This window comes from Crocuta crocuta, unplaced genomic scaffold (genome assembly GCF_008692635.1).
Source record: "Crocuta crocuta isolate KB4526 unplaced genomic scaffold, BGI_CrCroc_1.0 scaffold85, whole genome shotgun sequence".
NCBI classification, from domain to species: Eukaryota; Metazoa; Chordata; class Mammalia; order Carnivora; family Hyaenidae; genus Crocuta; species Crocuta crocuta.
Window position 1 is genome coordinate 1,565,130 of NW_027530620.1, and position 14,092 is coordinate 1,579,221.

The 14,092-nt window shown below is 42.2% G+C and overlaps 1 protein-coding gene across 6 annotated transcripts in view; it reads left to right on the forward strand.

Moving 5' to 3' along the window:
* FGGY (FGGY carbohydrate kinase domain containing) overlaps positions 1–14,092 on the forward strand; it is a 420,147-nt gene that overhangs the window by 134,308 nt on the left and 271,747 nt on the right. The window contains exon 1 of one of the 6 annotated variants that reach the window (XM_077768116.1): positions 10,470–10,529. The exons of 4 other annotated variants lie outside the window; for them this stretch is intronic. In XM_077768116.1, the coding sequence (XP_077624242.1) occupies positions 10,495–10,529 (35 nt within the window). In that variant the 5' untranslated portion in view covers positions 10,470–10,494. Of the gene's footprint in view, positions 1–10,469; positions 10,530–10,937; positions 10,996–14,092 lie in introns of those variants that run through there. One more of the 6 variants, XM_077768110.1, reaches the window with a different exon arrangement.

Genomic DNA, 14,092 nt, shown 5'->3' on the forward strand with positions numbered 1-14,092 from the left:
GAAGAGCTTCAGCTTTTACTCTTACAACTCGGACTAAAATTAGCCCACAGTGGGGGAGGGTGGTGATCTTTGTTTACCACAGCCTGAGGCTGCAGTGCTTGGAGGAAGGTCAAGAGAAACTGGACAGGAGGTGGGTGTTTACAAGTTCTGTCCAGACTGTCCCATAATACCACACGCAGGCCCTTGTTTCCCTGACCCCTTACTTAGTTAGAGCTGAGGAGTCTGCTTGAGGAACTTCAGATATTGGTTTCTTTCTTTGAGGACGGATCCAGAACCCAGGGCATCATCCTTCACGTCCATGCTCAGTGTCTCACCAGGTTGTTAGGATGCCGCCTCCTTAGCTGCTTCTCTTCCTCCTCATGACCTTCGGGGGGATGGGGCGGGAGGCATGGGGGCCAGAGTTCTTTTGTTTCCCAAGGAGCTCTGTGGTCTGACTGGGGTTACATGTGAAGATTTCTGCCATGACCACCAGACTGGATGTCCCCTGGATTGGTGGTTGGGGGCCAGTTCCATACAGAGATTCAACCAGAACAGAAAAGGTGGGGGCAGAGATAAACCCACCTGTGGCCTAATAACAGTGATAACACCACCTCACTTACCTCCAGTGGAGCTCTGTCTGCAGGCCAGGCAGTCACTAAGCACACAGTTTGCACCCTTCTAGACTGGCCATTCTCAGCCAGAAATAGCTTACCAGTTCATCTTTGGGTCTTCTGTACCTTATTATTATTTTTTTTACTTAAAAAAATTTTCTTATGTCTTTATTTTAAGAGACAGAGAGAGTGAGTGGGGGAGGGTCAGAGAGAGAGGGAGACACAGAATCCGAAGCAGGCTCCAGGCTCTGAGCTGTCAGCACAGAGCCCGACATGGGGCTCGAACCCACGGACTGTGAGATCATGACCTGAACCAAAGTTGGATACTTAACTGACTGAGCCACCCAAGCGCCCCTTCTGTACCTTATTAAAGCGTAGGGGAGGCTCACAAACCCTTGTGTGTGTGTTTTTGTTTGTTTGTGTTTGTTTCTTTGTTTTTTGCTAATAAAGGTATCTGAGACCTAGAACTTCATTGGTGTCTAATCCCACCAACACAACTTCTTGTGTATAAACATCTCACTATATACGCACATATAGGGAATTATAACACGTTAATGTAACTGGTATTTGCTAGGGAGCATCTGGAAGAAGAATCACAGTTGCTGATATTAATGAATAATTTGGGCTGTGTAATTTTGCATCAGTTACTCTGTGTAATTTATTTTCCTCTTACCAGGACTATTGGGAGGCAAAAATCAGATAAGTCCAAAGTGCCCAACAGGTTGCTAGGCTCAGAGCTGACACGGCACCATTTGTTTCTTTGGTCAGCATATTTGTCCCCTGGTTGGGACCCTCCTTCTCCCTCCCTCCCTCTTTACTGGACAACCTTGATTTATCCTTTAGGTCTCCACTTTAGAATCCTTCCCTGACCCTTGGAGTAAATTCAACCCCTCTTCCATGATTTCCATGTTACCCTGCATTTTTCCCACTTAAGACCACTATGAGTATTTCTGTAATTGTATGTCAAATACTGGCCTCTCCTGCTTCATTCTGAGTTCAGGAGAGAGGATTCCATATCTCTCTTAATTTCTTCTGTGACTGGCTTTCAGGCTGTGAATAGGCATTCAGGCTGACTTTCACTAAGGTCAGCATAAGAGATCTCTATGTTATTAAGTCCTTCGTTATTTGTTTTTTCTTTTTATTGGCAAAAATTCCAAAGGCAGACAACTATAAACAGAAAAGGAATTTCATGGACCTATGACATGTAGTAGCTGAGGACATATTTGCCCCGCATCTTACTTCCTAAGTGATGAGTTAGGTGACTACTTTGATACGTGTTAACACTGATGTTATAAACGTGAGGCTCGCCCTGGAGAATACGTCCATGTACACATAAACCTATGTCAGTGATTGCTCTTATGGACTGGTTTGAGGGTAGATTTTTAACTTAAAACATTCCAGTTTGTAGTTTTTACATAAATTCCATTGAAGACATGAACATTTCAGACCCTTTCTCAATCTAGCCTGGTATTGGGCTCTGGGGAACTGACTGACTCTTTGAGGGGGAATCTGAGCCAATTGATAAGCTGACAGGAGATTTTTGTAATGATGTAAAACTTACCTATTCCACATAGTCTCTCTCTCTACTGGTCAGGGAGAGATCTTGGAATTTCAGAAGAGATTATTTAACGTGGAGATTTTCTATTAGATTTGACACACAGATTTCAGAAGTACCTGTGTATGTATGTGTGTATGAGTGTTTAAACGTGGTAAGTTATGATGAAGAAATATGAGTGCTGCTAATAAAAGGTGTTGTTTATTGAGGGCCTGTGTGGGTCACTTGCTGTGCCAGGTTTTCTTTTTACAGTATATCTTTTCCTCACAACAGGGTTTTAGGTTCTGTGTCCTTACGTCTACCTTAGATGGGAGAAAATGGAGAAGTTCGGAGAGTTGCCCAGACCTAGTCACATACCAAGTGGCAAAGCTGGGATTTACAGCCAGGCCTGCCCATTTCCAAAGCCTTTGCCTTTTCCATAATACTACACAGCACCCTAAAACATTCTGTTTATGTGAGAGATAAGTACCAGTTGGGAACTTTTTCATTTATTTCATTGGACAACCCAGAATGCTTTGCAACTTCTGTAGAAATAGCTAGCCCTAAGGTTTAGGCATTTCATAGATTTTTAAAAAATGGCTGATGTCAGTGTTTCTCTGCTTCTGGTTTGGAAAGCTTTTTCAGAGTCCAGTCTCTGTTGTGATAACATCTTTAAACCCTTACTAAAAGTGCCAAGTCTGTCCCATTTAGCTGTCTTCCACTAGTCAGTCAAATCCCTATTGGTCCCGTATGGATCCATTACAGTGGATGAGAAGCCAAAGGTTTTACATGTGTTTGGCAGCTCTCAATTGCCTGAATTATAACTTTTCAATATTAGGATTTCTGTCAAAAAATAAATTTGGCCCGATTGAGTCCAGCTGAGGGGGGTGCTCATAATTGGGAAATGAACTTATTTTAATTCCGGGATAATAAATATCTCTCGATTCACATTTAGAGGCTTACACAGTGTGTCACTTACATGACTCAAGCCAACTTTCAAGTTTTTTAGTTTTGATCTCAGCACCTACCTTTGTTCACATTGAACAAGGACATTGCCTGTTCCCAGGCATGATGCAAATATTCATACTTCTGTGTCTTTGTTTATGAGGTTTCTAGCATTTACTGTCTTATGAATTTTTAATACCCACCTCATAATCAACTTCTTCCTCAAATTGTTACCAGCACCTGACAGCCCACTACATACTGTCTTTCTTTTCTTTTCACTCCTTGGTTACTTACATCATGGTAATTGATGGGCTCATTTTCTCTCCAGTGGACTGAGGACCAGGACTCATGTTTTATCTCCGTGCTGCTGACACCTTGCACAGAATTTGCACTTCATAGCCACTCAATATATTTTATTAAATTGAAATTTAAAAGGAAACTTGTGTGCTTTTATTTAAATAAGGCCATAAATTTGGCACAAGCGTCTTCATGAATTTGAAATTCTCAGAAATGCTGTCCCTCAGCATTGTTCTTTTGTTGCAATCAAAGAGGTTGGCTTTACAGCCAGTGAAATGAATCACAGAATCTTCAAACAAGAATTGTAACAATAATAATGGTAAAAACATTAGAAATCATCTCCATAATGGAGTCTCTTTCTCTTCAGTCCACACAGTTCCCCAGTCACCTTAAACTGGTGGGGGCTCTTCTTCCTCAAAGATCCCTTTTTAAAATTTTTTTATTTTTTATATGTTATTTCTTTTTGAGAGAGAAAGGGTGGGGGGACTGGGGGGGCAGAGGATTAGAGAGCCAGGGCTCAAACCCACAGACCGTGAGATCATGACCTGAGCTGAAGTTGGACACTTAACCAACTGAGCCACCCAGGAGTCCCTCAAAGATCCCTTTAAAGAAGACCATCATCTCATACCAATGCATTATGTCTTTTGGCTCTGTAAGTTAGGCCGCTTTCCCTCAGTTAATCTGAACCCTCCCTTTCTGAAATTTATGCTCATTGCTTTCCTAGAAATGAAAAACAGCTGCTTTCAAATGAAAACATTTCCCTTCCTAAAGATGGTTATTCCCTCATTCCATATCCTTCTCTTCCCCTTGCCATAGTTCTCCTTTTCTCTGACATTCTTCCTCTTCTCTCCATTTCCTAACTATTGGAATACTATTCTCTTAACTTATGGGTCTTTTAACCAAAAAAACAAAACAAAACAAAACAAAAAACCCCCAAAACCCCTCAGGCTAGGTATGATTAGTAAGTGATCGTTGATTTCAGGTGTACTTGGAAACTTGTCTCATACCATTAAAAATAGTCCACCCAGCCAGATTGGTGGGTGTCTGAAATACTGTGACCCCTGAGTGATATATGATGGCATCTTTTTAAGCCTGCCATCAACCATCCCCATCTCCATTTCTCCAGTTGCTTAATTTATAAGACATGATTTATTTGTCATACCCTGCTGTGCAAGGTTCAGAAGAAACAGAAATGATGCACAAGGGAAATAGAGTAAATTTAGGCCTTTTTTTTTTCTTTCCAGATCTGGTTTATAAATAAGCCTTTCTCAATTAGAAAAACACATGCTAATTCTACAGGAGATTAAAAAAAGATCGTGGTACACTCTAAGTGCACTTGTACCTTTTTGTATGCTTTCTCAATTAAGGAACCCCACAGGCTCCTTCGTGTTGGTTATTAAGAAGGATAGCAAACGGGCAACTTCCTTTCCTTATTTAGTTCAGCAAGGATACTGGTTTACACTTGAGCGGAGACCTCTGGTCCCTTTTGTTTGTCGGTTGCTTTGTTTTCAATATGAGCTCATTGAAAATCTCCACATCACAGACCGACTTGCCCTGGTAGAACTCCACTTCAGCACTCAAAGCAGACGTCCTCTGTAAGAATGAGATGGTAGATTCATATGTAGCAGTAGATGAGAGAAGACCTCAGAGATGGGTATCGAGTCAGCCAACATTTATGAAGCATCTTCTATGTGGCAGCCTTACTTGGAAGCCAGAGATGCGGGATGAACCATCCTTGTGGTTGACGTTCCAGGGTGGAAGAGAGAAGGACTGGTGAGACAGAGGTTACACTGCCATAGATGCTACCATAGGGAGCCCTGCAAGCACAGTTGTCCACACCCTTGGGCCAAATCCCCAAAGGAACTGCCATCTGAAGATGGTGAAGATTTACCAGGGTAAGTAAGGTGGTGTTTCAGGCAGAAGGAACTGCATAGGCACAGAAGTGGGGGCAGTGTGGGGAATGGTGCATGACCCCTCCAGGAAGCTACAGGTTTGTTTCAGCCAGAGATCAGGCAGATCAGGGATTCCCGCATACTCCTTACCCTGGGTTCCCTAGAATGCACATCTTAGGTTTTCATTTCTCTCTGGTGTCTCATCGAAGTTTCTAGAACTTGCACAGAGTTAGTTTCTCTATCTAGCCTTCTGTGCTCCCCTAGTGCCTGTGTAAAGACCCTTCTTAAATCATTTTTTTGCATTTCCCCTTGTATGTCTGCCTTTTCCTACCATCGTCTGCACTGCTCAAGGGAGGAGATCTAGTCCTTACCTCTGTCTATCTGCATTGTCTGGTTCAGTGCTGGCAAAAATATGTTTGGGGAATAATGAGTCACTCCATGAATGGATGAAGTGTTCTGAGTGGCTTTGCTCCCAGTTTTGCAGAGGGGGACCCAGTGTAGGACCTGTTTTGGGGTGCACACTCAAGACGTGAACCAAGGATTGGTTTTCAACTCAGTTTTATGTTGAGTTGAGCAAGGCTGTGCTGGGTGGCTTATGTCATTAAGTTCATTTAGGTCAGAAAATGCTTATCAAGATAGAGCTGAAAACCCATCTTATTTGTCTGTAGTGTTCTTAGCACTGTGTCAAGGCAAGTTTTCATTTGAATATTTCTCTTTCATTGATATTTTCTTCCTCAGCGGTAGCTATGGGATGACGATGATGCTCATGTTGGTGAAAACAAGAAGAAAAATTACTACCTTGTGTTGGGCATGTCCTGTGTACCAGGGGCTGTGCTACATGCTTTATGTAGATTAACTCAGTTTACTGAATTCATGAGGGAAATTACTATTTATCTAGTACCATGTCTCTCTTTAACAGATGGAGAAAATGAAGTACAGAGAGGATCTCTCACTCACTAATGAATGATGGTATCACCATGTCTGACCCAGAACCTGTAGTTCGTCCATGCTTAGTAATTTCTTCTATCAGCAGTGAAATCAGAAGACTGGAAGAATCCTTAGGAGGGCAGCTAGTCCATCTCCTATCTGAAGGCAAGATCATGCTTGAATTGAAGGCCTTGGTATATACACTGCAGGAAATGACTTCTCTGCAACCTTTGTTCACCTGGTGAACTCCTACTCGTATGTCAGGACCCACAATTCAAACTTCTTCTCCTAAGGGAAGCTTTCCCATAGGCCCAAAAGGAGTTGCTCTCTTCCTCTGGTGTTCCTTTGTTGTTGTTGTTTATTTATTTATTTTGACAGAGAGAGAGGGAGTAGAGGAGCGGGAGAGAGGGAGAGAGAGAATCTCTCCTTGACAGCATGGAGCCCAATGTGGGGCTCGATCTCCTTTAACTGTGAGGTCATGTCCTGAGCCGAAATTGAGAGTCAGATGCTTAACCGACTGAGCCCCCCAGGCGTCCCTGTTGTTCCACTTAAACACCTTGTATCTCACCTGTGACGGTCCCCTATCTTGCCAGGGGTATGTGCCTGGAGGCAGTGTGCATAGTAGTTAAGGACATGAGCTCTGAAGCTAACTGTTAACCCATGTTAATGGGCGATCATGAGTGCTCTTCTCCTGAGAGACTGAATCCCTGGAGGCCAGAGAGATATTTACTATGAGTCTCTTAGATGGTTAATTAAGTCACAAAACTGCCATATTCTTGACACTAATAGCAAGCCTGACTATATCTTCCTGAAGTGCAGATATACCATTTCTGCCAGTTTTTGGATCTTGATCCTTGAAGGACATTGAGAGAAGAGATTGGTTGGTTGGTTGTTGTTTTGAATAGACTTTATTTTTTTCACCTGTTTATTTAGTTATTTATTTATTTGCATCCAAGCTAGTTCCATATAGGGCGATAATGATTTCAAGAGTAGGTTCCAGTGATTCATCTCCTATGTATAACATCCAGTGCTCATCCCAGCAAATGTCTTCCTTAATGCCCTTTACCCATTTAGCCCATCCTCCCACCCACAGCCCCTCCAGCAACCCTCAGTTGTTTTCTGTATTTAAGAGTCTCTTATATTTTGTCCCCCTCTCTGTTTTTATTTTATTTTTGCTTCCCTTCCTTTGTGTTCATCTGTTTTGTATCTTAATTTCCACGAGTGACGTCATACGATATTTGTCTTTCTCTGACTAATTTCGCTTAGCATAATACACTCTAGTTTCATCTACATTGTCATAAATGGCCAGATTTCATACTTTTTGATTGCCAAGTAATATTCCTGTGTGTGTGTGTGTGTGTGTGTGTGAGATTTTTATCCATTCATTCGTCAGTGGACATTTGGGCTCTCTCCATAATTTGGCTATTGTCAGTAATTCTGCTGTAAACATTGGGGTACATGTGCCCCTTCCAAACACCATACCTGCATCCCTAATAGTGCTGTTGCTGGATCGTGGGGTAGTTATTTTTAACCTTCTGAGGCACCTCCATACTATTTTCCAGAGTGGCTGTACCAGTTTGCATCCCCACCAGCAGTGCAGAAGAGATCCTCTTTCTCTGCGTCCTCGCCAACATCTGTTGTTGCCTGGGTTGTTAATGTCAGCCATTCTGACAAGTGTGACATGAATAGACTTCAGTTTTTTAGAGCAATTGTAGGTTCACAGCAAAATTGAGTGGAGGGTACAGAGATTTCCCATCTACCCCCTGCCCTCACACATACATTGCCTCCCCCATTATCAACTCCCCCCACAGGAGTAGTGCAATTATTACAGTTGAACCTACGTTGACACATTATAATCACTCAAAGTCCATGGTTTATATTACTGTTCACCCTTTGTATTGGTCACTCTATGAGTTTGGACAAGTATATGACATGTACCCACCATTATAGTGTCATATAGTTTCATTGCTATAAATCCTCTGCACTCTGCCTAATTCACCCCTGTAGAATCTAGTTTTAAGGCTGTTTTTCTCTTTGTTTCTTTTCCTTTCTCATTTCATTATCTAGTGCCTTCCCTTTCCTTCCTTTTCTTAGAGACAAGTTATCTTGAAAGTTTTGAAAACCTCATGTCTATTCCCTTTCGCCACTGACAGTAGCCTGGCATCTGCCTCTTGTGCTCCATGCCGGCTAACCATCCATCTGATTGGCCTATTCTTTCTTTAGCCATTTTGATGCCTTTGATTGGCGCACTGGGGACTCAAGAGTCCTGGAAGCCATCATGTCTTTTCATGATAATTTTGCAATTTCTGCTCTTCTCATGGGGGTTGACGTCACAGCTTGAACTCTTGAAAGCAATGTTCATTTTTGCATCTTGAGGGAGCATCCCGTCATTGTCCCTGTGTCCTGGCCTATGGAATGCATCTCTTGAACATGTTAAGTTTTACCAAAACATATTCACAGGCAACCTAAGGCAGCTACCTATTTGCCCCCTAGATCTCCGTGTTTCATCATCTGTTTTTATTCCCATATTTTTCCTTTATTAAAGAAGAGAGGTAACAGACAAGGTAGAACAGAGAAATCAAATACCTCAAATTTATTACACCCTTGTTCATGTTCTAATTGATTTGTAAATATCTTTTCTTGAATGGGCCTGAATATTTAACAAGTGTAGACTTTTAATTGATTAGACCAGGATTTGAACTTCTGCCTTGCCCCTAGTGGTATGACCTCGGATGAGTTACCCAACCTTTCAGAGCCTCAGTGTCCTTCTCTGTTGAATGGGGATACCAGTAGCATCCGTCTCGTTTTGTTGTGGGAACAATCGCAATAACCAGCATTAAGAGTACCAGGCACAGTGCTTCGCCTGTTACAGAGACTCATGACCTGCCCCTAGTTTCCTTCCTTTTCTCCCCCCACCTCTCATGTGCCTCTGTTTGTTATCATCCTCATTCTTTAGGAGTTAAATCCAAATCCGTGAGTCGAAGGGCTTCCTCAAGATCTTGGAACATTTTGGCAGGGACTTTAGGGTCTTTTGTTTTCTGACTCTTAGATCTCTTTTTTCGTGGGGGCATGGGAAAACTCCCTGAGCTCGATTATTTATTCAGTTCTTTCATGCTCCCCAGATTGTCACAGCCATGTTCCAGCCATGTTATCGGCAAGTCTCCCTGAAAAGGCAGTGTAATGTTGCCCTGCGTTGCATCATTGCATATATTATTTCGGTCTGTCATGGACCTGTCTGCAAGTCTTGATAAAGTACAGAGCCAATAGCAACAAGCCTGAAATCTGACAGGTCCTTCACAGAAGCAGTGCCAATCGGTACAGTGGTATTTCTTTAGAAATAAGGCCCTCTTGGTGTCTTTGTTGCTGCAACTAGCAATCTAGCCCCAGTCCTCTCTCCCCCTGAGCTACGTCTTCAGTGCTGGCGATTCAGTCTGTTGTATGGCTTAGAAAAACAGAGCCATCACAGGCCTGTGATGTACTGAAGTCTGCAGCCAGGAATAGCTGGGTAATTTACCCCCACTCTCGGGCTCTAATTATTCTGTTATTCGCTAGCTTGTTCGATTGACACTCTCCAGGTTCTGCCTTCCCCAAGCAGAGAACAAAAGGCTTCCCTTGAAAGTGGGGGCCTGGCCCTGTCAATACAGTGAACTGCATATAAATAATGCAGCAGCGCAGGCTTCAGTTTTATAAAATCTTGTTGAGAAATGCATGATAATGATCAGGCCCCTGGAACCCAGCAGGCGGTGTGCTTTTGATGTGTGCCTTGCTCTGTGTAAAAGCAGGAAAGTCAAAAGTTCTTGTGCTTGCGAAGGCTGTGGTCTCAGGAGAAGTGACACTTTCTCTCTGTCTGTGTCCCTCATAGGTGGGGGCTTCTCCCTGCCTAGAAAAGCCCTGATATATACACATACAGTGGACCCACGGTAAATAGTTTCTGAATTACTGTGTTTTATTACGATGATGATGGCGGTGGTGACGGTGGTGGTGTCAGTGACTACTATTCACCATCAAAGACGGACTTTACTTATATTCTGCCATTTTCATCCTCTGAGGCCTAGAGTGGCCTATTATTTCTGAGAATGCCCTCCCAGCTAGCCTGAGGTCTCTTCTCTCGTCTGCTTAGATTCCCTCCCCATAGACGAATCTTCAGGGTATAAACCTGGCAGCCAGAGCTCCGGGACTCTAGTTGGGGAAAGGATCTTGAGGGCGGACTCGCAGAAGCGTCTCCTTCCTTTATCTCTCTGTTCTTGTCAACATGCTCCTGCTTGTACCTGTACCTTACTCGTTCTTAAGTGAATCTCCGTCATCTTTCATGGTGCAGGAGACGGAGTACCCTGGTTGCTCATGGTGAGGGCTCATGGGGCTCTCATTACTTCCTACGCAGCTTTCGGCCACCTTGCTCTTTATAGCCTCACTTTTATTCCCACTTTCGGAAGCCCCTGGTGCCACCGCTTCCTGGACTTTTCTGGGTCTCTGCAGGGAAATCACTGTGCCTCTGGGTTGTTCACCCTCCTGCTTAGGTTTTATCTTTCTGGGTCTCTCAAGGGCCTTACTGCTCCTCCATCTGTGTTTCCTGCCTTTCAGGTCTCTGTTAGTGTCCTCTCTGTGTTATCTTTGTCACTGCGCATTTTTGCCTTTTTGAAACATTCTTATACTGCCGTTTTATTGGAATTGTTAAAGGGAGCAGAGATCAATGTGTGTAGTCACTCTGGTATCTTTAACTGGAAGGGTCTTTTTGTTTTTGCTTTTTTCAAGAAAGAAAAGAAGATGTGTTAGCGATTTGGCGTCTGGGGAAGTAGACAACGGAAGGGAGGTATGTGAGGTAGGCGAAATGCATTTTCATAAGGTGGGTGGTTTGTGCAAGGAACGCAGTGTTTTGCTGCTGCTTTTGGTCACTCCAGGGATCAAAAATCTAGCTTTTTCTCTTCTAGAGTGTGCACAGAGAGCCCTTGCTGAAGGTCTGGGCCATATAATAGAAACAATTAAAAAGTGATTAGGGACCTGAAAGCTTCCTCTTGTAACTGACATCCTAGGGTTCTCATACATTACCTCAGTCAACACGGATTGAGCTCTGAAAATTTGCCAGAGAGGCACTGTGCCTCGTGCTGGGGAATGGATGATGTATAAGGTACATATGGTCCCTGCTGTGGGAGGTCATGGCCAGATCTGAGGCACTGAAATTCCGGAAAGGCTAGACGGAGCATCAGGAAATGAAACAAAATAACATTCTTTTATCATAAGGAGGTAGATGCTTTAGTACCTCCTGACCTTCCTCACTCATACATGCTCTTGTCTAAAATAGTATAAAATAGGGGCGCCTAGGTGGCTCAGTTGGTTAAGTGGCTGGCTTTGGCTTAGTTTATGAGTTGGAGCCCTGCATTGGGCTCTGTGCTGACAGCTCAGAGCCTGGAGCCTGCTTTGGAATTTGTGTCTCCCTCTCTTTCTGCCCGTCCCCCGCTTGCTCTCTTTCTGTCTCTCTCTCTTAAAAATGAATAAAATGTTAAAAAGTAGTATAAAATACCACAGGCCCAGAGTTCTGGACTCCTCCACCCTGTCAGATCTTTTGATCACCATGGCCCCCGAGACTGCCGAGTTTTAGGCAAACCTGTGTAAAAAACAAAGGCGACCTCAGGTGATCACACCCAATTACTCTGTCATGAATCCTTGATTTCATGTGCAGCTTTGCATTGCTTGTTAGTTCTGAGCTACCACAAAAAAAAAAAAAAAAAAGAAATGTAACTTCAGCCAAGTTCAGGCTGCCATTCAATTACAATTTCTTTTTTAACCCACAAGTCTTCTTGGTGAATTGACCCTTTTATTGTTATATAATGGACCTCTTTTTCTGGTAATATTTCTTGTTCTGAGGTTTACTTTTGGATATTTATGTATCCCCTTGAACTTGTTGATTATGAGTGTATGCATGGCATATCTTTTTCTTTCCTTCCACTCTTGAACCTATCTTGCATGTTTATATTTAAAATAAGTTTCTTACAGACAGCACAGAGTGGGATTGTATTTGTTATTTTTATCTAGCCCGAAATTTTTTGCCTTTTCAATGCAGTTTTTAGGCTAGGTTTCAATCTACCATCTTGCTATTTGCCTTTTATTTGCTCCATGTATTCTATGTCATTTCCCCCTCTTCCTACTTTCTTCTAGATTATTGAAATATTTTTAGTATTCCCTTTTCTCTCCCAAATTGATGTGTTATAATTTTATCTGTTTTTACTGATTCCTCTAGGATTTATAATACGCATCTTTAACTTATCACAGTTCACCTTAAAATAATTTTATATCCCATCATATGTAATATCTTTCATATCTCCTTATCATTGTGCTATTATTGTCATGTTTTGTTTGTACATATGTTATATATAAGCCCCATAGTACATTGATTTTTTTTCCTATTTTATATTTTTAAGATGAAGACAAAGTCTATTATCTTTTAAAGAAATTTAAAAATGAAAAGCTGACCTTTGCATCTACCCACAAATTTCCTTATTCTGATACTTTTCATTACCTGCAATCAACATTCATTTATCAATTAACATTTCCATTTAATGTCATCTTCCTTCTCCCTAAAGAATTGCCTTTAACGTTTTTTGCAGTGCAGGTTTCTTGGAAATGAATTCTGTTTTTGTTTGTTTGAAAAAGCCTGTATTTCATAACTTGTGTAAAGATCTCTTTTTTTTAAGTTTATTTATTTATTTTGAAAGCACATGCCTGATGGGTTGGTGGGGCAGTGAGGGGCCGGGGGCAAGATAATCTAAAGCAGTCTCCACGCTGATGGGGGCTTGAACCCATAAACTGTGAGATCATGACCTGAGCCAAGATCAAGAGTCAAACGCTTAACTGACTTAGCTACCCAGGCACCCCTGAGGATCTTTTTTTCGGAATATGGAATTCTAATTTGAAGTTTTTTTTTACTTTTTAAAAATATTCAATGCTCTAAAGATGTCATTCCATTTTCTTCTGAGTTGCATTATTTCTGGTAAAATATCTGCTGTCTTTTTTGGACTATTCCTCTGTTACCACTCTAACCACTTTTACAATCATCATTTAAAAAAAATAATTTGATTATATAATATGTCTTGATGTGATTTTCTTTGTGTTTATCTTGCTTTGGTTTCTTTCAGTTGAGTGTGTCTCTGTGGGTTGATAGCTTTTAACAAATAGAGGAAAATTTGGCCTTTGTTCAAATATTTTTTTATTGCATACTGATACTGTCAATTTTCTGTTACTTGGTGTCTGGGTTTTGTTGTCTTTTTTTTTTTTTTTTTTTTTTTGGNACTTTTTCTGGTAGGCTGTTAGTGTACTTTTGGCTTAGTTTTATCTTTCGGAATATTCTTTCTAAACTTTGTTAGTGCAGGTTCACTGTAACCTTTACCCAGGAGGGCTCACTTACACTTCTAAGGCATTCTTTGGAGGTTTCCACTGAATGTCCTAAGGGGTCAGTGAGGATGGTGCGCTCTAATTTTCGTAACTCAGATGATTCCCATTCTCCTGGTGAGCCCTGAGACCTGTTCAGCTCACAGATTTCCAGTCGCTGTCACCAGATCGCCTGGCGCATCTGTGTGCTTATCTGCATCTCCCTAAAGCTTTCCTGGGACTTGTGTGCAGATTTCCAGGACGCTCTTCCTGCATGGCTGCCTCCTCTTTGGAAATCTGGGCCAGCACAGCTTACAGCCACCTCGCATTCCTTGAATTCTGATCTCAGTCTCCTCAGTTTCATGAACCTGACTTGTTTTCCTTGGCATCCTTCCTTCTGCTTTGTGGTCGGGCATGGGCTTCCTGGCAGAAAGCCAGAGCAATCCTGGGCTCACCTCATTTGTTTCCTTCTCTTAGGGATAGTTCTGTGCTGCCTGTTGTTCAAGGTCTAAGAGCAGTTGTGTCATGAGCCCCCTGCCCCCCGT